General features: G+C 38.0%; 3 protein-coding genes across 3 annotated transcripts in view; 1 reads left to right on the forward strand and 2 right to left on the reverse strand.

Annotated features, from left to right (window-relative positions):
* Positions 1 to 1,140: 1,140 nt before the first annotated feature.
* eif1axb (eukaryotic translation initiation factor 1A X-linked b) lies at positions 1,141 to 3,526 on the reverse strand. Its single transcript, XM_079447551.1, has 7 exons — positions 3,319 to 3,526; positions 2,597 to 2,680; positions 2,393 to 2,496; positions 2,063 to 2,113; positions 1,776 to 1,857; positions 1,538 to 1,629; positions 1,141 to 1,374 (listed from the first exon to the last, which is right to left on the reverse strand). Exons 1-7 carry the CDS (start codon positions 3,332 to 3,334, stop codon positions 1,369 to 1,371), a joined length of 435 nt encoding a protein of 144 aa, XP_079303677.1. The 5' UTR covers positions 3,335 to 3,526; the 3' UTR covers positions 1,141 to 1,368.
* A 295-nt stretch (positions 3,527 to 3,821) lies between these two features.
* Positions 3,822 to 6,064, forward strand: LOC306888944 (uncharacterized protein). The gene is made up of 2 exons (XM_079447554.1): positions 3,822 to 4,251; positions 4,342 to 6,064. Exons 1-2 carry the CDS (start codon positions 3,976 to 3,978, stop codon positions 5,551 to 5,553), a joined length of 1,488 nt encoding a protein of 495 aa, XP_079303680.1. The 5' UTR covers positions 3,822 to 3,975; the 3' UTR covers positions 5,554 to 6,064.
* Positions 6,065 to 6,962: 898 nt separating this feature from the next.
* The window catches only part of rps6ka3b (ribosomal protein S6 kinase, polypeptide 3b), a 29,175-nt gene continuing 10,533 nt past the window's right edge, over positions 6,963 to 25,604 (reverse strand). Inside the window, exons 3-22 of the mRNA XM_079447552.1 lie at positions 18,594 to 18,710; positions 17,420 to 17,501; positions 15,994 to 16,074; positions 15,809 to 15,888; positions 15,312 to 15,418; positions 14,753 to 14,790; positions 14,371 to 14,513; positions 14,102 to 14,172; positions 12,391 to 12,479; positions 12,231 to 12,295; positions 12,039 to 12,141; positions 11,670 to 11,794; positions 11,401 to 11,526; positions 10,938 to 11,027; positions 9,946 to 10,104; positions 9,695 to 9,856; positions 9,532 to 9,608; positions 9,335 to 9,452; positions 8,813 to 8,953; positions 6,963 to 8,613 (exon numbers count right to left, since the gene is read on the reverse strand). Coding sequence (XP_079303678.1) covers positions 8,491 to 8,613; positions 8,813 to 8,953; positions 9,335 to 9,452; positions 9,532 to 9,608; positions 9,695 to 9,856; positions 9,946 to 10,104; positions 10,938 to 11,027; positions 11,401 to 11,526; positions 11,670 to 11,794; positions 12,039 to 12,141; positions 12,231 to 12,295; positions 12,391 to 12,479; positions 14,102 to 14,172; positions 14,371 to 14,513; positions 14,753 to 14,790; positions 15,312 to 15,418; positions 15,809 to 15,888; positions 15,994 to 16,074; positions 17,420 to 17,501; positions 18,594 to 18,710 — 2,097 coding nt within the window. The 3' untranslated portion in view covers positions 6,963 to 8,490. The remainder of the gene's footprint in view (positions 8,614 to 8,812; positions 8,954 to 9,334; positions 9,453 to 9,531; positions 9,609 to 9,694; positions 9,857 to 9,945; positions 10,105 to 10,937; positions 11,028 to 11,400; positions 11,527 to 11,669; positions 11,795 to 12,038; positions 12,142 to 12,230; positions 12,296 to 12,390; positions 12,480 to 14,101; positions 14,173 to 14,370; positions 14,514 to 14,752; positions 14,791 to 15,311; positions 15,419 to 15,808; positions 15,889 to 15,993; positions 16,075 to 17,419; positions 17,502 to 18,593; positions 18,711 to 25,604) is intronic.

A 25,604-nucleotide genomic window follows, 5' to 3' on the forward strand; every position in this document is an offset into this window, starting at 1 on the left:
TACAGAATCAAATAAATGTCATTATTAGCATAACACAATGAGTTTGGCAAAGCATTTTAATTGCGGTCTTCATAACTTACATGTCGTCCACAATATACACATAACTAAAATTGACTAAATCCACATGCGCATTGTGAAGATTTAAAACATAGGTTTCCAGTTGATTCATTTTAGGTTTGCAGATACACACGTGTGATTTGGTTATAATGCTCAATGCAGCTGTTCTTATAATAAAAGTAGTATAATAAAATACTTAACACAAACACCGATTGCCAGGATTCCAGTGCTTATGCTGTAGTTTATAACAACAAACCAAAGATAAAATGATATACAGGACCTGTGGGCTATTTTCCACACCACAATCTTACTTCAAATTCTGTAATGCTGACACACGTGCTATAGGCTACCATTGTTTTTCAAACAGGAACACACGTGATGAGAGCCTGAAACATACGAAGCCAAATTTTATCAGGCCAGTCAGACACGCACACACATTTACTGCAATTATACCACTTTTTTGCTAGTCAAACTGGACAATTGCAGATGATTCCAAGGTTTACAATGCAAATATATGAAAGTTTGGCTTGAAATGTTTGATTTTATTTCAAAATCACAGGTTTCTGATCAGAAGCAGCAAAATAATATATTTAAAATGATCCAACTTAAACCATCAACTGCTATGTTGCTAAGGACCTGTTTAGCAAGAATACAATTTATAAGTTCCTCATAATTCTTGCATTAGTCCGTCTCTTTGCATACAAAAACCAGGTAAAAAAGGTTTGCATTTAAATTTTACAACATTTAGGGCACTGAAAAACGTTCATAAGTTCTGCAGCCCTGTAAAATGATAAGTATTCCTTCATAACTTTAAGTAGGCAAAAACTAAAAACACGAACAGAATAGATTTGTTTAAAAATCCACAGTTAAAGGAACAAGGATCTTACAAGAGAGAGACTTTAAGAACAGATGCATTGACTAATGCAATATTGTGTTATCGGTAAATTATTAATGGTGATTCGGGAGAAGAAAAAAAACATTCAGAAAACAGAAGCATTTAGTAGTAACTCCCCCACTGAGTTTCGCTTTACGCCATAAAACTTTCAAACATTTCTATAAGGATACAGACTGCAAGACCAAACATAAAATTAGTTATCTTTTTATTGCGAATCCAGAGATTCTGTTGTAGCTAAATTCCACTTGATGTGAAATCAATATAAATACATTAAAAGATAACAAAATGAATTGAAGATGACAATGCAGTCATGTGGTCCAGTCAAAGAAACCCAAAACTTGAACCTCTGTGTACATAATATTGATGTGGCTTCATTGATGCTGCAGGCTGAGAAACATTTTCTTCTAAGCATCATATTAGATCTGGAGAAGGGATGAAGCATTGTTGACAACAGGCATTAACACAACATTTATAAATACTTAATTCATATCCTTGCTTTACGGTTACAGAAGGCAAGGAAAACTCAAATTTAGCCTCCAAAATACACACAATCTTCAAACGTCACACAGAGGTTTAAGCACTTACATCATCAATGTCCTCATCATCATCCCCGATGTCATCAAACTGAATCTCATCATCATCACCAGGCCCGAAGGTATCGGTCTCGTTGATTTTGGCTGCAAGGTGCCAACAGTAAGAATTAAAAATTGAAATGACATTTAATTCAGTGCAGCAAAAAGACTCACATTTTGCAAGCCAAGAACTGTTGTTCATTAGGAATTGTCTATTTTAAGTAACGTTTCCCAGATTGTGATATACTTACCGTGTTCTGGAAGCTCTCCATATGCTTTCAGACTCCGAGCCTCATCAGCATTATACTTCAAAATGACATCTGCTTTGTTATCCTGATAATACAGTTCATAATTGAATCCCAGATATTCACACTTAAACACTTCAGAAATGGGTTGTTTCAGAAACAGCATTACATTAAAATTAAAAGACTAAAGATTTTGAGACCGACTGTAAATTGTGTCTAGGCAAACAAAATAATATAAATCTTTTGAAATTACATAAAAGCAAAACAGCAATTTGTAAGAAATACAAACAAACCTGGTAATCTCGTAATCCAATGAGTATAATGTCTGATGTGTTAATCCAAACCTGAATTTACAAACAGTGTTATAATAATAAGAATTCTTATAAGCAATAAAGAATTTCAGAGCTTCATTGTGCCCTATGCAGAACATACTTAAGAGTAAATGGAGTGGTAACATTAATTACATCAGTTAATTAGTTTCATCAGATGATATTGAATAATTGGTCTAAAACCTTACTATCAGTCTCCTAAAATAGACGATTCAGCCCATTCTCATAATGGATTACAAAATGCTGAATCTGCATTCAGCCTGGAGCTTTACAGCCGAGAGCTGTAAATTGCACCTTTTTCCGGAGCTTTCCTCGAATGTGACAAAGCCGCTTGACTCCATCAAAGCACATGGCCTCCAATCTCCCATTTCCCAACATCTTAATGACCTGAGCATATTCTAGGAGATAAAACAAAAAATAGATTTAAAGCAGAAATATGTTTCAGATAACTGTCCTACACCAAGAAGGTTAAGTATTAGTGCAAGTCTCATTATGCACCTTGTCCATCCTCTTTAAACACCAGCTCCCTCTTCTCGGATTCATTTTCATTCTTACCACGCCGCCGATTCTTTCCTCCCTTACCTGTACACACAAAAATATTGGATGAGACACCAGACACATTTTCGTGGGGTTAATCATAAATAAACAAAACGACTACGAAATATTTTGAATGCAGAAATATCTTAAACTAGTCAATGATGTTCAACCACTTGCCACAATACATGTTTCTTTAGATGGTTTAAGGTGACATTACACTATTGTTAACAAACTGTTACAGCAGCCTTGGGCTAGAGATTATTTCCTTTTAAATATTTACTGTCTACCATAAAGTGAATTAAACATGTAGTCAGCCTGGTACATTGTAACCTATTGAGTGAGCAAAATGCATGCATTGAGAAAATAATAAAGTCAATGTTAGTTGAATAGACTAAAACATTGAACCTATCAAATAAAACCCAAAACGTGCCATTATAACCAGTGCGTAACTGCGTAACACAATGCAGTAACGGGCAACATCCTTTTCTACTATATATATTTAGTATTTCTCCAAATTATAAGCGACAAGTCATGTTTAAAAGCAAACTTATCAAAGGTGAAAATAAAATAGTTACAAGAAACTGCTGTCCTATTCCTAAATACCACCCTAAACAGCTCACGTTACCTTGTTTGCTAAATCCGAAGCAAACATCGCACGCGATTGTCATTTAACAACACCCTACCTTTGTTTTTCGGCATATTCTTTTCTGTAGGTCGACTACTCTATGATATTGTTGAGAGATCGCAAAGAATTATAACCATATGTTAAATATTACACTACTTAAACGAGCAGGTGTGAGCTGACCAAAGCCGCTAGACCGAAAAGCTGCGACCTGACGCATGCGCCAAACGCAACATTCAATACCATAAAACTTTATTCATAACCGTTACAAGATAAAAACTGATCGAAAACATTCAATTATATGCTTTGGTAAACATTATTTGACATTTTAAATATAATTATATGCAACCACATATACCACTTTATATACAAAGGTGTTTAAATTACAACTTTATTGCACATAGCAGTAACAGAAAATAATTATAGTTTAAACCATTACCTAAAAGAAAAATTGAAGAGTTACACATTATAAAATATATTTAAATGTATTTATGTTAAATCAAAATTCATTTAGTTTTATTTGGCCCGCGTCTATATCCTCCTATACAATAGGGGGCACCAATTGCTTCATTAACACGCGTTACATCAGAAGAAGACAACAAAGGGCAATTGTTTTCAGCATTGAGCTAGTTTTGTCTGATCAACCCAAAAAGTGCAAATTAGTTAACATTTACATACATTGAATACAAAGCACAGGTTTTGTTACATCGTAAACAACATGCTACATAAATGTGCTGTTAGCGGTTGCCCAAACAGATCGGACACGATTATACATTATATATTACCCGAGGATCCAAAAAGACGCAGCGCATGGATGAAGTTTATGGAAGACACTAAAGTAGATGGGGAAAACGTGTCGTCTTTATGTCGTGTATGCGGCGATCATTTCTCTGAGGACTGCTACTTCAAACTGGATCTGGGTTACACCACTTGCAAGATATTAAGCGTGGATGCTGTGCCTACAATCCACTCTGTTAATCGATCATGTGAGATGGTAAGACGGTTGTAAAAATAAAACCAAAAAAGCATTTGCTGTGACTACATTTATGCACTTTGTTAATCCCTGAGTTGCTTTATTTGACAGGAGACGGATGACACCCGTGCAATCACCATTGCTGAGACCATTTCACTTGCTTGTGTCAAAGAGGAACCTCTTGAATTTGATTTGAATAGCAGCACGACACCCCAAGAAGACCAAAACTCCTCCTTGGATGATAGTGTTAAATGTGAGGAAAGTGAGCTGACCATTTCTGAAGATATGGACATGAAGAAACGTGACGAAGGTCAAGATGTGAAAGTGAAGAAAGTTCGAAAAGCTGGTAGACTCAGGACTTACAAATGTTTAACTTGTGGGCAGAAGTTTCGCGGCAGGGGTGCACTTATACAGCATCAACGGGAAAAACACGTGAAGCAAAAAGGCGAATCAGTGGCTCAAGAGAAGATTATTGTTTGTTCAACTTCTGCGGAGAAGTTTCCTAAAATGGGTCTCTCTATGCAACATAGTGCTACACACACTGCTATAGACACTGAAGGGAATTTTTATAAAAAGCACTTGTGTAATCAGTGTGGAAAGCGCTTTGCTTATGAAAGTTTTTTAAAAGCTCATCAGAAAGTTCACGAGTATGGTGAGTCCATACTTCCACACGTTTGCCACTTATGTCCCAGACGCTTTGGCTACAAAATAGCCCTCATTGCTCACCTTAGACAACACGTGCGGAAAACTGAAAGCCCTTGCCCAATCTGTGAAAAGAGCTTCCAGTCCAAGAGTCTCCTCGCTCAGCACATCAATGCATCTCATGCTACGAAAAATATATTTTGTAAGACTTGCAATAGTAGTTTCAAGCTCAGCGGCTATATGAAACACATGGACATACACAACAAGGTGACCCCTTACTACTGTGAAATCTGCAAGATCTATCTCACGAAGAAAGACCACCCAGGGCACATGCTTAACCATAAAAAAAAAAGTGTGTCTGAACAGCCAGTTGGATCCTCCAAAAACATACAAAAAAGAGGCCGAAAGAAGAATGTAGGTGTATCAGAACAACAAAACAACTCTGAAGAAGGTTCAGCGCCTGGAATCGGGTCAGACGGCGAGCCTGTAACCGTCAGACAGGAGGAGGCCGAAATGGAACTGTCTGGTGAAGCCAAAATTCGAAGAGTACATAAGAGTGCAGCAGATCCATCAGAAGTTGAGGAAGTGGAATCTGAAGAGGCTCAGATTGTTCTGGAAAAGAAACTTACCCAAGATAATAATGAAGAGGACAAAAGCATGGATGCTGCTCTTACTCAATGAGGCAACGAGATATCAGTTTCATTACATCATCATTTAATTCTTCTAGAAACATACTGTACGAAAGGTTAAAATTGTCTTTTTATAATTTGAACACTATTTGTATGTAGGCAGATTCGTAGATGAAACTTAAGATACTCTGTCAAGTAAACTAAATATTGCGTATTTAAGGTAGACTTCTGCTTGTTACAAAACACATTGTGTATGCATACATTTTGTCTTTTTAATCATGGTAGGAAAGGTAAAGTGTTAGTAGTATGTTGCAGAGTTTAAAGCTAAATGTGCACATTGAAAGACATTTCATAAAAACAATAAAAATTATGTATTTTTATAACTGTAATGTCTGATGGTTGTTTCATTTCCCTCGAAGATTTAAAAAATAAAAAGATGTATTTGTGTACTGATGAATAAAAATCCATTCTCTGACATATCAGTCAAGACATCTACATCTTAAAGGAACAGTTTATTCCAAAATAAAATTCTGCCATAATATGACAATGGTAGTCAAAAGTGCCCCAGAACTGTTTGCCTTCTTACATTCCTCAAACTATCTTATGTGTTCAACTGAACAAATAAGTGTACACAGCAATTTTTTCTACAGTCAATGAAGGCCAATAACTGTTTGGTTACAAGCATTCTTTCAAATATCTGTTCAAATATTCTGACTTCTTTACAATGTTAAACATATTGTCTTCTCATGCTTAACATGGTCAACTTTTCTAAAAACGAGTTGGACGTATAAAGAGTATTTCTGTTCTAGATAAACTCCCCCAGTGTTCGTACAGGTTTCAGAAAGTTTCGAACGTGAAAAATTGTTACGTAACAACTTTTCATAGTCCCTATTGGACAATTCTCTCTGAAAAACAGCACACGTCAACCATGGAGAGCAGGAGAAGGAGCATGCACACAAGTCACTTTCACTTATGTGCAGGAGAGAGAGAGACAGCACTATGTTCGCGAAGTTCAGCTGTGTTGTTTTTCCGCTGCATTTGGGTGATGAATGTTGTATAAACGGTGGATATAACGCTGGATGTGGAGATCGTTTGAAACTGATAGATGGAGCGGCGGTCCCACTGTAAAAGTTTCTGGACATGAACCGCACGTGGTAAGTTCCACCCCCCACACGCGTCACATGTTTTCGAAAATATGAGATCAAATTAACTTTATATAAAGGCCGGATATTTGAAGGGTGCGATACAATTTTGTACTATTCTCAAGGTTAACATGAGGTATACAGAAACTGTCTGAGTTAGGGCCGCTTTAATTACTGATTACTAATTACTTTTTTATATATTATATATACCTTGATTAGTTAGGTGATTCAAGGATACACGCAAAATTACTCTCATTTCATTCAAATATATTAAACTACATATTAAAAATGTGAGAAAGATACATTAAAGCATGTATTTAAAAGTTAGACTTTGCATTTTAATGTAAATTCCACTATTGTATACATTACACAGTATTTCGTTTAATTACATCAGAAGTAATCCCTTACTTTTCACTTTAAAAAGTAAAGTAATTAAATTATAGTAACGAATTACTAGTTAAACCTAACCTGACTCACGGTACGGAAAAACACAATCGCTTAAAGTTTCTTCTGTTTCACGCCGACTTTAATATCACATTATTTGTATTGTGCCATTACCTCCTCAACCAACATAATACACCAATCCTATTAAATCTAAAAGGTCAGTAGATTTGCAAATATATTTTTGTAAAAATGGCAAACCTTTATTTTCTACCTGTACAAATAGAAAGAAAAGGATAGCAGCTTGCTTACAGCAACATTTTTCCAGCACTCGTCCGAGACAACTGAGATGAAAAGAAAATGTACAACAATGAAACTTGCTTAGGAAAAACAACCGTAAACCTGCAAGGAATATGTGTTTCAAAAAGAAGGGAAAACATCCTCAATCATGCTCACTTCCACAGCGCTAGTAGCTAATATAGCATCTTGCTCATGCACATTTATAAAAAAATTGTCAAGGCTATAAGTAGTCACCTGATAGTCACTACATATCTGAGCAATTCAACACTTTTCTACGTACAACAAATACACAGGTCAGCAGGTAATAGGTGCGGGGATGCAGCTGTATATATATCCCAGGTTATGGTTTGTTTTGTATTGCATTTCCCCTGAGTTCTCAGTTTGACATTCTGTGCAGCTTATATATGGGCCTCCACTGCAATGTTGTGCTTTGGACCTCTTTCACATGTACATGTGTATAAAGAATGTAGGGCTTACACTAGCAGCTATGAAACAATCATTTAGTCATTTAGACGTCAGCGGTTGCTCTCATAGTCTTGTGTAGGTTTTTTAAGATGGTTCCCAGTTAAGTATGGCTGAAAAATAATTACAGGTTTGCGGAAAAAAAGCTAGTATGGTTCAGTGTATGAAATCTTTGTACAACATCAGCGTATGATGTCGGTGGCTTTCCAGAGTTTAGATAAGGGGACAAGTGCAAAAGATTTAAGTTAAGAACACAATAAAATTTTAACATTCAGTGTTGACCTGAAATCACAGAAATTATACGTTATATAACACCCCCATACAACTGGAGCTTTATTCAACTAGATGCACACTGAACAGTGTGTCAAAGATCCCCCACGATTCCTAAATGCACAGATTTCCTTGCTTAACATAACAATTGAGATACAGTATGTCTACAGGTTTATTTTCACGCATCATACTGTATACTCAAAAGTGTTTGATGCCCATTCTTCAGCCGTTTGTGTTTGGAGACAGCAATGATTTGTTCTGGTGTTCAATGTTTTCGTTGGCCCGTGTAGAGAAGGAAGATTTTCATTGTCCACCAGGGGTCCTCAGAATCAACGCTTGACTCCAGGGGCTTGACGCTAGGTGGGCAGCAAGCAAACTGAGGCTGTGCTCGAACCAAGCTGGAGGTCACAGGGTTGGAGGTGGCAGGTATGTGCTCATAGAGCAGTGGAGGTCAGTTTTTTCACCCCTCTGCGCTGAGCAAGAATAGAACAACCCACAGGTTCCAGTACTGGAGGAATATTCCTATTCAAGGCAGAGTAGGTTGCAGCCATCGCCCCCTGCAGAAGAATAAAATAAAGTAACAAACTTTTTGGAATCGAATTTGAATAGCAGTGTAAGATACATCACATAGCCAAAACTATATGAACATATTGCAAACTATTATGGGAAAGCATACATCGGCATACTAGAAACCTGAATCTGTGGCAACAGTTTAAACAAGACCCTATGTAGTATTTGGGATTAACAGGACCAAACCTTAACCAGATGAGGGGCGTCCTGTCTATTGAGCTGGTATTTGGGGAGGTGCTCTTTGTGAACAATCCAGGGATGTCTTATCACCTGTGCAGCTGTTAGTCTCTGATGGGGGTCTACGTGCAACATCTTAGACACCAAGTCCTGTGAAAAACATAAACAGTCGCATGATTTCACAATTTGATCATTTTCTTTAGCCCTCAAGGAGATTGTCCTATGTCAGATTCAAGTGGGGAAACATTTGTAAGCCATTCACTTTCAGTATATTCTTATGTATATAAACACTGTTTTAGTTCATTCTGCCTCACAAACTCATTTGATGAACTATATAATTTATAATTATATGATGACACGATTTTTGACCTCATGTGAGCATGTCCAGAAAAGATTTGATTTGTTTAATTAACATTTAACAGCGTGTCACATCATATCCTGTTAGTAGTGGCGTCTACAAGTATTTTGCATGTTCAATCTGCCCTAAGGGCTTAAACATTTTGGCTGCTCTTGATGTTGTTCCACACACACCTTGGCTTCAGATGAAACTGAATTCCAGTATCCTCCTGTGAGGGAAAACTTCCCACTGCCAATCCGAGCCAGAATCTCTTCAGGTGTGTCCTCTGGTCCGTTAGCAAATGGAGTAAATCTGAGAACAAAGCTCAGCATTAAAAACTTGGAACACGTTATCAAAACTCCCAATGACAGACCAAAGCTTAAAGACTCACCCAGTTAACATTGTGTACAGTAGAACACCTAAACTCCAGATGTCACAGGCAGCATCATAACCTTGTTTCTTCAACACCTAAAGACCAAAGGGATTTGCATGAGAATGAAGAATCTTCTTTTAGAGAACTGTGACATCATCACCTGAAAAACAGAAAACTATACCTCTGGAGCCACAAAGTTAGCAGTGTAACAGGGCGTCATCAGTAGACCGTTTTCTGCTCTTAGCTGCTTGGCGAAGCCGAAGTCACAGATTCGGATGGATTCTGGATTCGTGGATTCATCAACGTAAAGAATGTTACTGGGCTTCAGATCCCGGTGAACCACCTGAGGAGGAGAGACATAGAATCCAAATATACTGCTGATGCTGCAGCATAATTTTATATCTCAAAGATATCCACCATAGAAGTACGTACGCCTTGAGCATGCAGGTATTCCACAGTTTTTGTGATGGTATAAAGCACAGCGCTGGCTTCTCGCTCGGAGAAGAATTTCTGTCTGAGAATCTTATCCAGTAGCTCTCCGCCTTTTAGCAGTTCTGTCACCAGATAGACTGAGCGCCCATCATCGTAAACCTGCAAACGTTGCCATGGGGAATAGAGAATTAGTATAGTAATGCTATCCGAATGCTGTCATACGTGGACGTTCATGTTTGTGACGATATGAGATGCATTTTGTGTCCAAGCCCAATCAATAAGGCCAAGAAACATGGATGCTTTTCTTTAGTGCAATCATTTCTAATGTATGGAAACACAATACTAATACAGCGCTAAGTTAATATCAATGATGGACGTCCTGCTCAGAGTCATTTTCAAAAGACAATAACAGCAGGAACTTATTAGGGTATTTGCTCATTCTAACAATGGAAGAGCAGAATCGGTTTCAGGTAAACACATCGATGCTCTTTGGAAAGAACGAGACATTACGTTAATATAATTATGTTCAGCCAAAAGGACACTGGCAGAACACAATGTTGTCCATCATCCTTAAATAGTTGCGCTTATAATATTACATATACCTTGCAAATGTTTTTCATCAAACAATGGACATTAAAATATAAGAAGCATCATAACAATTGCATTTATGTAGTAGTGTCCCGAAAAAGCTATTCAACAGATGTCACTAACATGCAGAACATGCTGGAAAACTCTATACTTTGTCGAAACCAGGAGGATTTTTTCTTAAAAACATCAAACAGCTTCACTGCTCCAGACAAACCATGATCTTAAAATATAAATGTTGATCATGGAAAAACACACCTGCTTTATAACCAAAGGATGTAAACATTGAAATAGCTTGTCTCCGGTAGTAGAACTTGCCATAAAACAAAATGCAATTTTTGTGATCCTCTTGAAGACTATGTAATCTGTAGATGAAAATGAATGTGACCTTGTTGGAAATGACTCACGTCTTTCAGTGTTATTATATTTGGATGTTGTCCATAGCGTAACAGAATTTCCACCTCCTCCGTTGGGTCCCTTTTAGCTTTATTGATTATCTGTACATCAAATAAATATAGATACATCACAGGCTTCCAGGAAATTCACGGTTCAAAGAAAATCTGTAACAATATTATCCTAGCAAATGCAAGAGACAGTCAAGTTCACAGAGGTTAAAAATATGCACTAAAAAGTGAAACTAAATGAAAGATTCGCCTGGAAACTAGCCTCGATTTTAACATTTTCTAAAGGAAATAAATGTTAATCCAGGGTGTTGCTATGCAGTTGCTTATTCCAAGCGGTTGCTAGGGGTTGCATACTGGCCCAAGACAGCCCACTCTAATTCTCTATGATGCTCAAGGGGCTAGACACTGTACAATTTGGCCCTTCCTTATGATATCTCCCATAGACTAAATGTGACCCCATCCTCACCTTCACCGCATACTCCATGCCTGTGCTCTTCTGTATACAGCGTTTGCAGACAGAATACGAGCCAACTCCGATATCCTCCTTCACCTCATACCCATCATTGAACTGATTCACATTTCTGTGAAGCTGCTATAAGATAGAGAGCGAAATAACCATGTAATGCTGATATAAATCCTGACCAACAGACATTGGTAATACGGCATGCATTATGTGGAAAGACGCTTAATCTGCAGTTTAAATGCATTAACAATTGGGCTATACGGTGTATATACCTGAACTATTGAAGTCATACTGTTGCTCTGCAGGGGCTGAGACTCCTCTTCTGAGCTGATAGCCACAAAACTAAAACCTCTGAAGAGTTGATTGGCATTGGCACTGGGGGGTACACCTGGCGAGTCTAAGCAAAAACACACACAGTGTTTTTGATCTCATCCTTAAACACACCATCAAATAATCTAACACCGATTTCAAAAAGGCTTAGCGGCATTTAATTAAACAGGTTTTCTATTCAGCAGGCATTTAATTCAATAGACGCATTGTGTGTTTGTATGAAAGGGGATTAGTGAGGAAGAGCCAGTGAGGTCTACCTGATCTAAAATCAGACAAAGCACGTTATACAGTACCGTAGGTGGCTGATGTACCTTTGGGAGTTTTTGCTGTGAATTCTGGGTCGAAGTAGAATGTGTCATCTGGTCGGCCAGAGGCTGGTTTAAAGGGTGGATAAATCTCTCTTCTGAATAATTTCTTCAAGAAAGAGCGCATAAAGAACATGTTTCATGTAATGATTAACTCTAATTGCTACGTTGAGAGTGAATGTTTATTTGCAAACTCACATTCCAATCAATGGAAGCATAAAAGGGATGTCTCTTAATCTCTTCAACTCCATCTGGACCAGCACCTGCGGTTACCGTTTTGAAAATGTTTCATTTAAAACAATTAAGTCAATATACAGAAAGGCATTCATTTAGACTTGTGTGTCTGTCTTCTGCTTACCAAATCTATTGGAAGGATTTCGTTTGAAAAGACTCCTGAGGAGACTCTGAGCTTCTACACTTAGGAACTGTGGCATTCCCAGCTTGGCCCTACAAGAGAAGAGGTCAAGAATAAGTTCGACATCACTCAGCTTCATTTGGCACGAACAGTTGACATAACGTCAAATGCATATCAGAATCAAAATGGCAAGCCCCAATTGTTTTATTTGCTTTATTTTATTGATGTCAGGGTGCACTGGTTTTTATCAGTCTGCAATTTGCGAGGCTTGTAACATCACAATCAAAACATAACAAAACCGAATAAAAATATGAAATAAAACAGAAAAGACTCCATGAAATTAAAACAGAAAAAAGTGAATCCAGATACAAAACTTAAAAAAGTAAAACTGAATTTGACAACAAATAAAACAGATTTATAGTGACCAACAATTGCATTGGTCAATATTAATAGCTTATATTTTTAGATTGTCAGCATATGCCAATGAATCCTTATGTTTGGCTGATAAATCTTTACATTTGCTAATCCTCATTCAGGTTTTAACATGACGATTACATTTGTGTACATTTTAATTCATTACCTACAGTATTTAACTGTCCACAATTAAAGGAACAATTTTTATTCTGTTATGAACTACTCTCTAGATGTTCCAAACCTGTATACATTTCTTTGTTCGGTTGAACATATATTGGACGAATGCTTGTAACCAAACTGTTCTTGGACCCTATTGACTACCATAGCAGGAAAAAATACAATAGTAGTCAAAAGTGTCCCAGAACTGCTTGCTGTCCTACATTTTTCAAAATATCTTCTTTTACTTTCAACAGAACAAAACAATTATAAAGTCATTTCTCCTACTATGGTAGTCAACGGGGTCCAAGAACGGTTGGGTTACAAGCATTCTTCCAAATATCTTTCTCTGTGTTCATCAGGACAAACTGTCTATTTTAACATGATCATGTCTGTTTTTCTGCCAAGCTAGACATACATAATGCACATTAAATGCTCATTTAGTTTCATCGATTTACTGTATGTTTTTCTTTTACTGTAATAACATTTGCATTACATCAAGCTCATATAAGACAATAAGGTTAATTCCTTTCTTTAAAATCTGTATTGGCCATTAAAACTCATATCGGTGGACCCCAAGAGATTTCATAGAACCATTTTCATGCCACATGTAAAAAATCTCTCTACACAAGCGTAATGGTTAGATAACAGAGGGGCAAAGACCACATCAGTTATTGTTGTCTACACTGATGTCTCTGGCCATGGCACAGCCCTTATCGGCCTCTCCAGAAGCCTCAAATGACCTGTGTCGACAATTACGGTGTTCAAACTCTCATCTCGTCTGAGCTCTGAAGTACCGCAGTCCATTGAAACCACATTACCACAGCTCAACAAAGCTATCAGTCTATGCAGACCTTTGATTATAATCATCCATCGCAGAAGAGAGTCACTGAGGAACGCAAGGCTTTATTCACAACACAGCGGGCTGTTATATGACATGAAGTGTGTTTTGTGTGGTTCCTTGTTTGCCCAATGGTTAAGTGGTTAGTCTCAACAGCATGTCAGCTGAACCAAGGGCACATCCTAATCGTTACGGCACGAACACAGCATCCAGATGTTTTGCAGACCTACTCCGCAATCTCTTTCAACTGTGTTTAGATTATAGAGTGAGGTGAAAGCGGAAGGATCAGGCCCTCGAACTTACTTTAGAATCATGGTCATGGTTTCCTTGCGGTCCTTGCCTTGGAAGGGCAGCGTTCCGGTTAGCATTTCAAACTAAGAAAACAAAACAGAATTTTCATGAGGCTGGTTCTTTATATTGAAAGGTACAGTTCATTTCTCCAACGTTTTTGATTTATTACATTTGGATTGACACGAGGGTTATAAACAGATTTTATTTTTAGCTAAAATACCTCTACTGGAAATAATGGAAAACGATCAATGAAAATAAAACAGAAAGTGCCACTCCCTCACCATAAGCACACCATAGGACCACCAGTCAGCGCTGTATGTATGTCCTCTCCGGTTCACCACCTCTGGGGCCATATACTCTACCGTCCCGCAGAAAGAGTATGCTTTGTTTTCATGATCAATCGACTCCTTACTGAGTCCAAAATCTGAACAAAATACAACCGAGGAGATATCATTACCTTCCAAAGCAAAACTTCCTTTCACACACATTCATTCTGTACACGTCAGCCTTTCATATATAAAAGTGTGGTTTCCACAGAGAGAAGGTTAAATCGTCCGTCTGGCCTCCCATGAGGCTGCAGCCAAACGGCATTGACACAAAGCCCTAAACAGTGAAGGTGGCACAATGCTGATGCAGCTATTCCGACAATATGAAATTACCTACCTGTCAGCTTTATGTGGCCTTCCTCGTCCAGGAGTATGCTGAAATGACATAGATCCTCAACATTAGAATGACATTAAACAGAGCATGAACACAGTCACACAAAGGGTCTTCTTACTGAAACACAAGGACATTTCTGCCTTCCACTACAATCATTATTTCCTAATTCTATCCAGACATAAATGTGATTCATGGATGTCCTTAAAACCATTGAAGTGAAAAGCTGAACGTGACAGAAACAGTGCGCTAAGAGTTTGAGAGCCCGATACTGAACATACAGATAAAATACACGTTTATATATGTTCGTTTAACATACGGCAACATAAGTCTTCATTAATGAACTGTAATTTTTTATTTGAATTAGGGTAAATTCCCATCAATAACAGAACTTGGGTGTTCTTTGAGATCAATGTCAAGAGTTTTAATAAACCTGAATTCACACTTTATATCTGATGTAAAGCCATGCCTATATTATAATAATCTATAAATCAGAAGGTCATATATCCTTCTGTAATCTGACTATGTTTAAGATGTATTGGGTTATATTGGGAACATTCTGTACTTCTCTGGTTTCAGATCTCTGTAGATGATGCCGAGTCCATGCAGATGGTCTAAAGCCAAAGCAAGTTCAGCCAAATAAAACTTCACATCCTCTTCTGTGAACATCACCTGAGGGGGGACAAAACATGCTTACTGCGTAATCCACAGTCACACATACACAGGTCCCAAATGTTTCCAGGCACTTGAATTAACAAAAGATGTATGAAACAACCAAATGTCTTTCGTGTAAAAAAAAACCTTTTTTTTTAATTATTTAGGACAATAGTTATTTTAGTTTTAAAGCATATAAAGAACAACAATAGATATGTCTTAAAATAATTATAAACAAACGTCTGGAAACTTGCTATTTGTGGAGACTGCAAGGACACTTGTGTGGACTTATGAAAAAATGACTTTAGTTACTTAAAACAGTAACCTTGGGATCAGCTAGTTAAACGTTTTATAAAAATTGCTAAGAAAATTTAAGTTAGGTTTGATAATCGCAGACACTGTTTTTACCTCTTTTGACAAGCGGGTGAAAAGATCCCCTCCTCTTAAAAAGTCCAAAATCAGATAGAGTTTTCCTTCAGTCTGGAATGCTGCGAGAGAGAGACAGAGAGAGAGAGGGAATTGTGGGTAATGAGTCTACAGGACATTAAAATGACAGCTGTTCTCAATTCTGATGGCTGACAACCAGCACTCACCATAGTGTAGCTTCACGATAAAGGGATGGTTAACCTCAACCAAAATATCTCTCTCCATCTTCGTTCTGACCCGATCCCGTACTAAAAACACACACATAAATAGGAGCACATAAGTAAACAGCATTTCTATTTAGATTACATTAACCGAGTTCAATAACAACACTTTCTCTCCCCTCCAACAACACCCCCACCTAGAAATCTGGCATTACAAAATCACGCAGATGGCAGCGAATGACTAATTAAATAAAGAGAGAAAAATGCAGTGCAAAAGAGGCAAGCATTGTTCACTCATGTGGACAGAGATGTGTTTATTATACAGAGGTACTGTTTTCTCTTTGCTGAATCAATCTACATTTAAAAACAGCTACATCTGGGAATTAAATGACCAAAATACTGGAATACACGGATGTGGTTACTATGGAAAGAGTGAATGCATTTGGAGTCCCATGTGATACTGGGACTTTTTGAACTGCCTTCAATATCTCGCCTCGCACACCTGCAAAACTTCCTGTCGAGGGCAAAAACAATTCATTCACTCTTTCGGCTCCAGGACTTAAGCCAAAGAAAATGAAAACCATACTGATGTAAACATCAAGCCATGTTTCTCTCCTATTGCCGGTGTCTTGACACGCAGGTTTAGTCTTAGACAGACAAATTTAACAACATGGTTTGAGAGCATCAGTGGAAGAATATGTCTAGCGTTCAGTACCCTTTTAAATAAAAGCAATGTTATATATCACAATATATGAATAAATTCAAATATGCTTTAAATATTACATAACAATCTATTTTTGGATAATCCAATAAATAAAATATGTATTTTGTTAATTCCTTTTTATCAGGATAACAGCTCCTTCATATTTAACAAGAAAACTTGGATTAAAAATATTCTAAAACTAAATAACTGAATGAATCGCACACAAAGCTGTGATGTTGCTTGTCAACAGTGAAGAAGCAACAGATACACTGTGGATGCATCTCAAACAGCTCCCAAGCTCCCGAGGGCACTGGTAAGGACACTTTTTCCAAAAAAAATGTTTGTTACTTGTCCGTGCACAAATTAGTTTTTAAAGTAAAGTAAATGGCGTTCCCTGCCTATCTATCAATGTGTGTTTATACATTAAATACTTGAAATGTCTTTTCAAAAGTTCTGTCGGTTAAACAGATTTTAAAAATGTTGCGTGATTTCCGGTAAGTGAAAATAGTGCGCATGGATGCTCTCTGACTTTTGGGTTGCATTGTGGAAATTCCTAGGAAACGTAATCAGTGGACTGGAAGGACTTTGCGAATGAGACAGACCTTAAAATGGCCGACTGATCGGTGCCCTGACTACTGAACAAGGGAGCTGACTGAGACGCGCCCAAAGTCTACACCAGATGTCTGTTTGTTGTTGTATGCTACTGTCATACTTCCCAGTCATCCATACCTTTCAGGGTGGCCTTCTTCAGCACTTTCATTGCATACAGCTGTCCTGCATCAGGACCTATTGTTTTCTTCACCAGAAATACCTATAAAAGGTACCAGAGAAAAACGAAATCAAGGCTTTATCAACAACATTAAAACCCGTTTGAAACGGGTTTTTTATCCTCAAGTCTTCCTGAAAACACAATGAGTTCATGTGTTATACCAAGCAGAGCTGATGAGGTAACTATAGTTACCGTGACCTGTGAGTGCTCAGTGTGTAATTTGACAAAGTTTTGTGCACGGGCACGTACACTGACTTACATCTGCACATGACTCTTGAGCTTTGTGAGCTTGTGCTGATAACATTGCAAAAAAAAGGCTACAAATACACCTGTGCTTCCATCTTAAACCTAGCACGCTGACTATGGAGGCAGTGTTTAAAAATACGTTCCTTACACAAACACTGTTCTAACAGGTCTGAATTGTAGTTCTGCATCCTGAGACACCTAATTTGTGGCAAATTATAGGGCTCAATATAATTTCAATTATAAAGGTTGTGTATTTTTATATATGAACGGTGTTAAAGTGACAACATAAACAAACGTTACTGCACATGCAAACGTTCATAGACATCCCTTAACTTTCAGTACACATATGCAAACAATAGAGTGTCTGTACATTATTTCTGAAAACAATCAAAAGAAACCGAGAAGACCGGTTATTTGGCAAAACTTGTCTCTCCAATATTTTGAATTTTGACTGCGATAATCTCAACCGCTATTATTTCCGAATTCTAATAATTGATAATCTCAATATAGCACACGGTTTCTTTAAATGCGACCAAACTACAGGACCCATTCAACAAATTGTTTATTTAATACAGTTATTATACAATCAAATAATAATATATATTAATATTAACATTAATTAAATACAATATAAACAGTTATAGACACTAGCCAAACATAGACCGGAAGTTAACTGCAGTCCAGGCGCGCATTTGCATGAAATTAATTGGCATAATTGAGTACCACATCCTTTCACATCTTTTCAAAATGAAGTGCTATATCCGAGGCGCTACATGACAGCACAAAGTTCCTGTCCATGTTAAATGTTTCTTTTTTATTTAGAATGCTAGGAAGACAGCTGCGTATGCAACACACTAGATTTTCGAACAGAGCTTAACTGTAACATACCTTTCCGAAAGAGCCCTGTCCAAGCACCTTACGGAGCTCAAACTGTTCTGGGTCTGCCTTTTCCGAGCCCTCTTTAACAAGATGTGTGATGCTGATCTCTTTGACAGACACTTCTTCCTGGAACAGAGATAAAAAACAAAAGATTACTTCAACATGTAAAAACAAACACAATCCGAAGGATGTAATTCAGATACATTTTATAAGCCTAAATTTATAAGCCTGTAAACACAATAAATGTACACAACATTACACAAAATTCGAGCATGCAACCGGTGAACTCCAAAGCGGTCGCACGCGCATCACTCTCACCCACGCCACGCACATCACAGTAGCGCACGGTTTCGTCCCACGTGCTCCCTGGCCTGACCTGGGGCTTGGCGCCCTGCTCCATGCCTGAGGGAGGAGGGGTTGAGCCCCGGCGATCCCCCTGCAGCGCAAGCCTGCTGCTGGGTTTGTGCTAGAGACAGCAATACCACAGTCTGTAGAAAGCTTACGTGATGGATAGCTTCCCACATGGTTGCCATGACGCCGCCCCCAATCCTCCTGCTCCATCACAGTATTGGTAGGCGTGGAGATGGGTGACTAAAGACTCAATGCTCCTCGTTCCTCACTCTCTTCCTCCTACTCTCTCTCTCTTTCCATCCATTTCACTTTGTCTCCCCCTCTAATCCTTCAGCTTCCTATCTCTACATTGTGAGATGATGTCATCCTACGTTGGCTTACAGACCAAGTGGATCGAAAGTAATGGAAGTTTATGGGCACAGACACACACAGTCCTTCGATACACAACTTACAACTCAGAAAGAAAATAATGTGTTTGTAGATGCTGCAAACGCAACAAGTGACAAGCAAATCTGTCTGTTCAGTGTAGGACGTGACACACTCGCCGCGTTATGTGAAGGGGGACTCTGGGCCAATAAGCTTTTAAAAGGGGTGGGGCTTACCGGTGTGACGATGCAGAAATAGAAGATATCAGCAAAATGTTCTGTCCCCATTGTAGGAAATATTACAATGGGTGTCAGAGTGCCCCAGAACTGCTTTCCTACATTATTCAAAATATCTTATTTTGTGTTCAACAGAACAAAGGAAAATGTCATACAATGGTAGTCAATGGTGGCCAAGAACTGTAGGTTACAAGCATTCTTCCAAATATCTGTCTTCATCAGAACAAAGACATTTATACAGATTAAGAACAACTCAAGCGTGAGTAAATGATGAAAGAATTGTCATTTTTGGTTGAAGTGTTCTTTTAATCCAAGTCTGTGTTTTTGTTTTAGAAAATTAAAGGGATAGTAGTAGATAAACCACTCACCCATGCCATTTCAAAACTGTATGACTTTCTTCTGCAGAACCCAAAAGAAGATATTTTGAAGAACGTTGGTAGCTAAACAACACTGCACCCTATTGACTTCTATTATATGGAGAGAGACATTTCTCAACATATCTTTTTTACGTTCTAGAAAAAGAGTAATATATGTTTTGAAGCACACAAGGGTTAATAAATGATGGGTGAACTAGAAAAAAAGAAAAAATATGTTCACATTTTTTGCATGAAATAGCTAAAAAACATACCGCAAAATCCCACAATGCAATCCATTCCTTTTGTGATCTTGACCTACTTCATGGCTGAAGTAGGTCCTTCTTATTGACATTTTTTTAAGGCAAGTGAAACATTACCGAGTTATGTATTTAAAAACGTCATTGTTTACAGCATATTGTATGTTAGTACTCCACTCCAAACAGACATACTACAATTCCTTGTATCAAGGTCACTGCTCATGTAAAGATCTCTGAAGTCCACCTGCATTAGAATTACGATCTACAGTACACGATGATCCCCATTGTCCCTCTCACCATCATCAGTGTTATCTCTACAGTAAATCTGACAGAACCATAAATACCTCAGAGTCCCATGAAAAGTGACGTGGAACCGAGGCGAGCGAACAATCCATCATCATAGTCCAGCCGAAATCCGTCTTGCATTTTGTCAGTCTGGGTTCTCTCAGAGCAGAAAGCATCCCGCCACGAGGTGCTAGATCTCAACCCAGGCAGTGTTTCTAACTTTCCAGTCACTTCCTGAAGCCCTGTTGGTAAGTCTAACAGATACAGGCAGTGTATCTGCCTCGATCCAGCCCAGTCTGGAGAGTTTGTTACTAGTATGCGATCAACAGAAACATGGTTCTGTTGGGGCAGACCAGGAAACAATGAAACCAGTTGCCCTGCACATCCAGATCTGTCAGACAGACAGAGAGCTTCTGAACCAAAAGCAAGAGGAGAGAAAAGCAAGGATGATCTTCTGATCACCTGCGGCACATTAAGCACATACGTAAATGCAAGCAGAAGCCCCTCCCCGCCTCTCTCCTCAGCACTCGCTGAGCATAATTCACACCTCATCTCAATGTCGCCAAAATTAAATGAGGCTCTTACGCTACTGGGTTTAGTTGAACGTCAGCGAAAGAAATAAGACAAGAGACTTGGTCTGGATTGTGTTTAATATTTATTTCAGAAAAATATTACTGTAAAATAGAACTAAACAGCTAAATGTGTAAAGGCCAGATTGTAAAGTTCATGTTCACTGTGTGTGAGCAGTGTGTGCATTATTCTGTCTGATGGAGATCTAAAGTCCTGTGTGTCTGAAGTATTGTGTGTAGTGGTGGAGGTGTTTGTGGTGGTATTTTTGAGACTATGATTCAGAGTGCAGATGGTGGTTATACATGAAGTCACTCATTTAAAAAGCACCTTTATTCATAACACCTCAAAAATTAATGACATCTTTACTAAAAGCAAAACATTTCAAGCTGTATATTTTGAATGCATACATTTAACATACAACTATGCAAACCTTAAGCAACACATTCGGCAACTTGTGATATAATCTATTGGCAAATGTTGTAGTGCATTCTACTACACTTATAGTGCATACTAGCTTTTCAGTGCATGTTATAGAGTTAAAGGCATAGTTCACCCAAAGAAATGAAAATTCTGTCATAATCTATTCACCTTCAGCACATTCTCAGATTATTTTCTCTGTTGAACACCAAAAGATATAAAAATGTGATCTGTGGTTTTGTCAATGCATTAGGAGTCAAGATGAGTTTGGTAACATTCACGAGAGTTTCTTCTTTTGTGTATACAAAAATAAAGTCATACACGTTTGGCATCATGGCGAGTTAATGATGTATGAGTTGTGACTTTTTATCCTTAGGAATTGTTGTTTCATAAATGCTAGGCACAAATCTACACACTGGAGAGGACATAATGACATCAAAAGCAACGATGTTACTTTAAACTGATATTGAATGGAAATCCTCAAAGGGGAAAGTTCACCCTTTACTCTCAAGACAATTCACATCAGAAACATCTTCATTTACTCACGCAAATACAATGCCCTAGCTTACAGCATTAGTCTACGGATCTTTAATAATTATTCAGATTGGAGAGAAAGAGAAAACCGAGATGCAAATTAAAAACACCATTATGTAATACCCTACAGGATGAACAAATAATAAAATCCTTCCAACAATAATAATCCGTCTTCTGTTGTCCATAACCCCAGTGGCTTCACATGCCGTACAGTGAGTGTCTAATACATGCCTTCCGGAGATACACGTCAGCTTAAGAGCCAAGCAGAAACCCGATCACCATACTCACAGTTTTGAAGGGGAATCTTTCCGGCTCTCTTTGAAAGAGCCTCCGCAGAACCTTCAGCCTTCGCTGTAGCGCCCGGATCACTGGCCCACCGAAAACCAGAGTCCAGGCCTTGGTAGCCGCCATACCTCTCTGATGTCCGACTTCTGCCTTCAATCTGGAGGAGCGCTATCCAAGTACGTGTTTGTGCCAGGGTATTCAAAAAGCTGTGTGGAGTGAGTGTAAGTACAATCACTGAGGGCGATGTCCAGGACTGGGAGATTCCCTTCTACGAGCCCACCAATCGCTCCAGTACAGATTCCTAAAAATCCCTACACACTCCTACAGCTGACCACTCACAGAGAAACACATACACTCTGACAGAGCCTCGCTTCAGGATGTCACGCTGCAGATGAGATTAACAACACCTGTTGTGTGAAGTTTGTAATTATGCAATGCAAGGACTTTCCATACGAGATCATAGGTGTGCAGAACACAATGAACTTCCACAGAACTTCATAAACACATCCGCATGCTTACATTATAAACCGCATGGTCATCAAAAGGTATAGGGTGTTGTTGGTATTTCCATTGCTAAAATTGCCCGAAATTCACTGTGGGGAGTTAATATTTAAAAATGTTCCACTTTATGTATGAAATTTGCATTGCGTTTTGAGTTAATTTTATCCATAAAAGATGGAAATCCTCTACATTTGGAGGTGGAACTATGTCCCCCCCTTAAAATTAGCTCCCTGGACTCAGTCCCCATACTGCCCCCATTTCCAGCTCTGGGTATTTCCCAGGATTATGCAATGGATAAACGGTATGAGATTTTTTGGCCTTTTCTATCATTCTCAGGCGCAAGAAAAAAACAAACATACAAAGCTTCACAGAAGAAATCCAGATGTCCAAAATAAATCCACATGTCCAAAATAAATCTCGACTTCAAAATAGAAATAAATGTAGTTAATTATATAATTAAAAATTCATATATTCTTTATTTATAGTTGTATAATAAATTATCAAATATACATTATGAATATAATATAATGTACAAAAACATACAAATTCTCAAAAATCCAAGTAAAATCAATCAAACTGCAGTTTCGTTTTTGATCAAGTAATAATAACATAATAAAAACATTAAAATGCAATAAAAAACATTATTTCTTTAATGAAAAAATTAGTTATTTTTCTTGCAAATATAATATATAAAATTAATGTAAAAATATTAATATGTATTAATTCCGTGAAATTAAAAAAATATGTATTTTCTTTATAAAAACAGGGAAATGTTCCATATCCATAGGCAAGGTCCGTAGATTTAGAAATTTTGACAATCGAATCCAAGTGGACACTGTTCTTAACCAACAAAATTGGCCAAATATAATTGACAGTATATCATCTGATGTATTAGTTCATCTCCACTTTTAATTCAAGTCAATTTCCTTATTACGTCACCGTTTACTAGAAAGGACATTGCTGAGGGACAATACGGCCTCTAAAGAGGAACACACAATCCCCACCCTAATTGTATTTTCCAACTCTTCATACTGACAGATCCGCCTGTATGGAATTCTGGGACAGGGCTTTATTTAAGCCACTTGCGCAACACAATTAACAGCTCGACTGACCAGGCTTTGAGATCCTTGAGTCAGAATGGTAAACTCGAGCTATGTTCCACTAACCGGACACCACGCTCACTATTTTCCACTCAGATAACACAGGGCCAAAACAGTCCCTAAAAGAGAGTATTATCAAGGTAGCCGTACCAGTCGCGGAGAGTTTCCTGTTACGATAAGTCAGGTGCTAACAAACGGAAACATAGTGTGGTGAACTCTGATTTAGACTGTTTTGGTTTTGTGTACGTGTGCCAGTGAGTTATGCAACTCAACGGAGGAGATGTGTGACCTCACAGAGCAGCTGTGTGGCCTTTGAGGATCCAGTTTCTCTCTTTGTCCTTATGAAGTCAGTTGGGGTAAAGGACACATATGTGAATCTTGTATTAAAACTTAAACACATAGGTGCATTACTGGAGCTTGAAGGAGGTCCAACCAAATGCTGCTTCGGAGCCAAATGAAGCACAGCGTGACAGTCTGAGCATTTCAGAGCTCTGCCTTAGCAGTTGAACTAACACACACATTGAACTCTGGTGCTGGAGAACACATACTACACATTACTTATATACAATGATTAAAAGGTAAAAACAAAATTCTAAAATGAAACATTGTAAACTTAATGCTTCATAAATGCACTATACGATATTCAACAGGGACCAATATGCTTGTGTGTGCTTTTATTGGAGACTGAAAGAACTCAACGTGGACGCAAATGGAAAAGAGATGGAGGCATAATTTATTTATACATTTCCGAGGAGGGACAGGAAGATCAATAGAGCTAATCAATTATAAGTGAGGTACTGTACTGTCCTCAACACGGTCCGACTCTGTACCTCATAGATCCATTCTCTCCATTTTTGTATATTCACATGTTTCATAACATTGAATAGCAGAATATCTAATCCGTTTGAGGACCTCCAAAGCCAAGGACCCATAAAATAAGATTATATGTTTTAGGTTTGCTTGTTTCTGCGGTCTATTTAAACAAGATTTCCAACCAGACTCTGTGCCTTATATAAAATCAATTAAATTGAATTGATCTATTTTATTTTTGTTTGTCCTATTATAATTCACATGATAAGTAACGGGAACTTGAATATATCAATTTACAAACTATAGGTAATCAAAATTGATTTATTTAGTTTATACTAATTAAAAAAAATTGGGGTAAAATTATGAGAAACCAATTATTGAGTAAATACGGATCAGTGTTCAAAACGGTTGTCTTACCTCGATTCACAACAGTAAGCTTATAACAATGATTTATAGTTTGCGCTGTCAGTCGTCCCATGCTGGTAACTTACCTGAATGGGACGACTAACAGCGCAAATGATCTTACTAAGACATCCCTACTGTGATCAATTTAGTCAATTCTGTGTTTCATTTATTCAGAAAGAAAGATATGCAGATATGGCATGTGTTCAGTGACATGTTACTTGTAAGACGTAAGGTAGGCCGTAATTTCCATTTTATTTCGAGTTTTTGTCTACTTCAGTTGCAAAGCGATTTTTGATTCTATATTTGTGATGTTTTAAACATTTTGCGTTGCATCCGGTCATCTGTTACAGTCACATTGATGTACAGATGCGATGGCGTTGCTCTGATGCGGTGAGCAGCAGTCAGTAAGCACAGAGCTCGGATTCATCCCCGCAGTGTCAAAGCACAACCCACGTGAAGAAAATAACTCCGCATATAATTGCAATTTTATGTTTCAAACTGAGAACGAAGAGGCCAAACTTAAGGACTGCAGCTTTAAGTAGTCTAA

This window comes from Barbatula barbatula (genome assembly GCF_947034865.1).
Source record: "Barbatula barbatula genome assembly, chromosome: 23".
NCBI classification, from domain to species: Eukaryota; Metazoa; Chordata; class Actinopteri; order Cypriniformes; family Nemacheilidae; genus Barbatula; species Barbatula barbatula.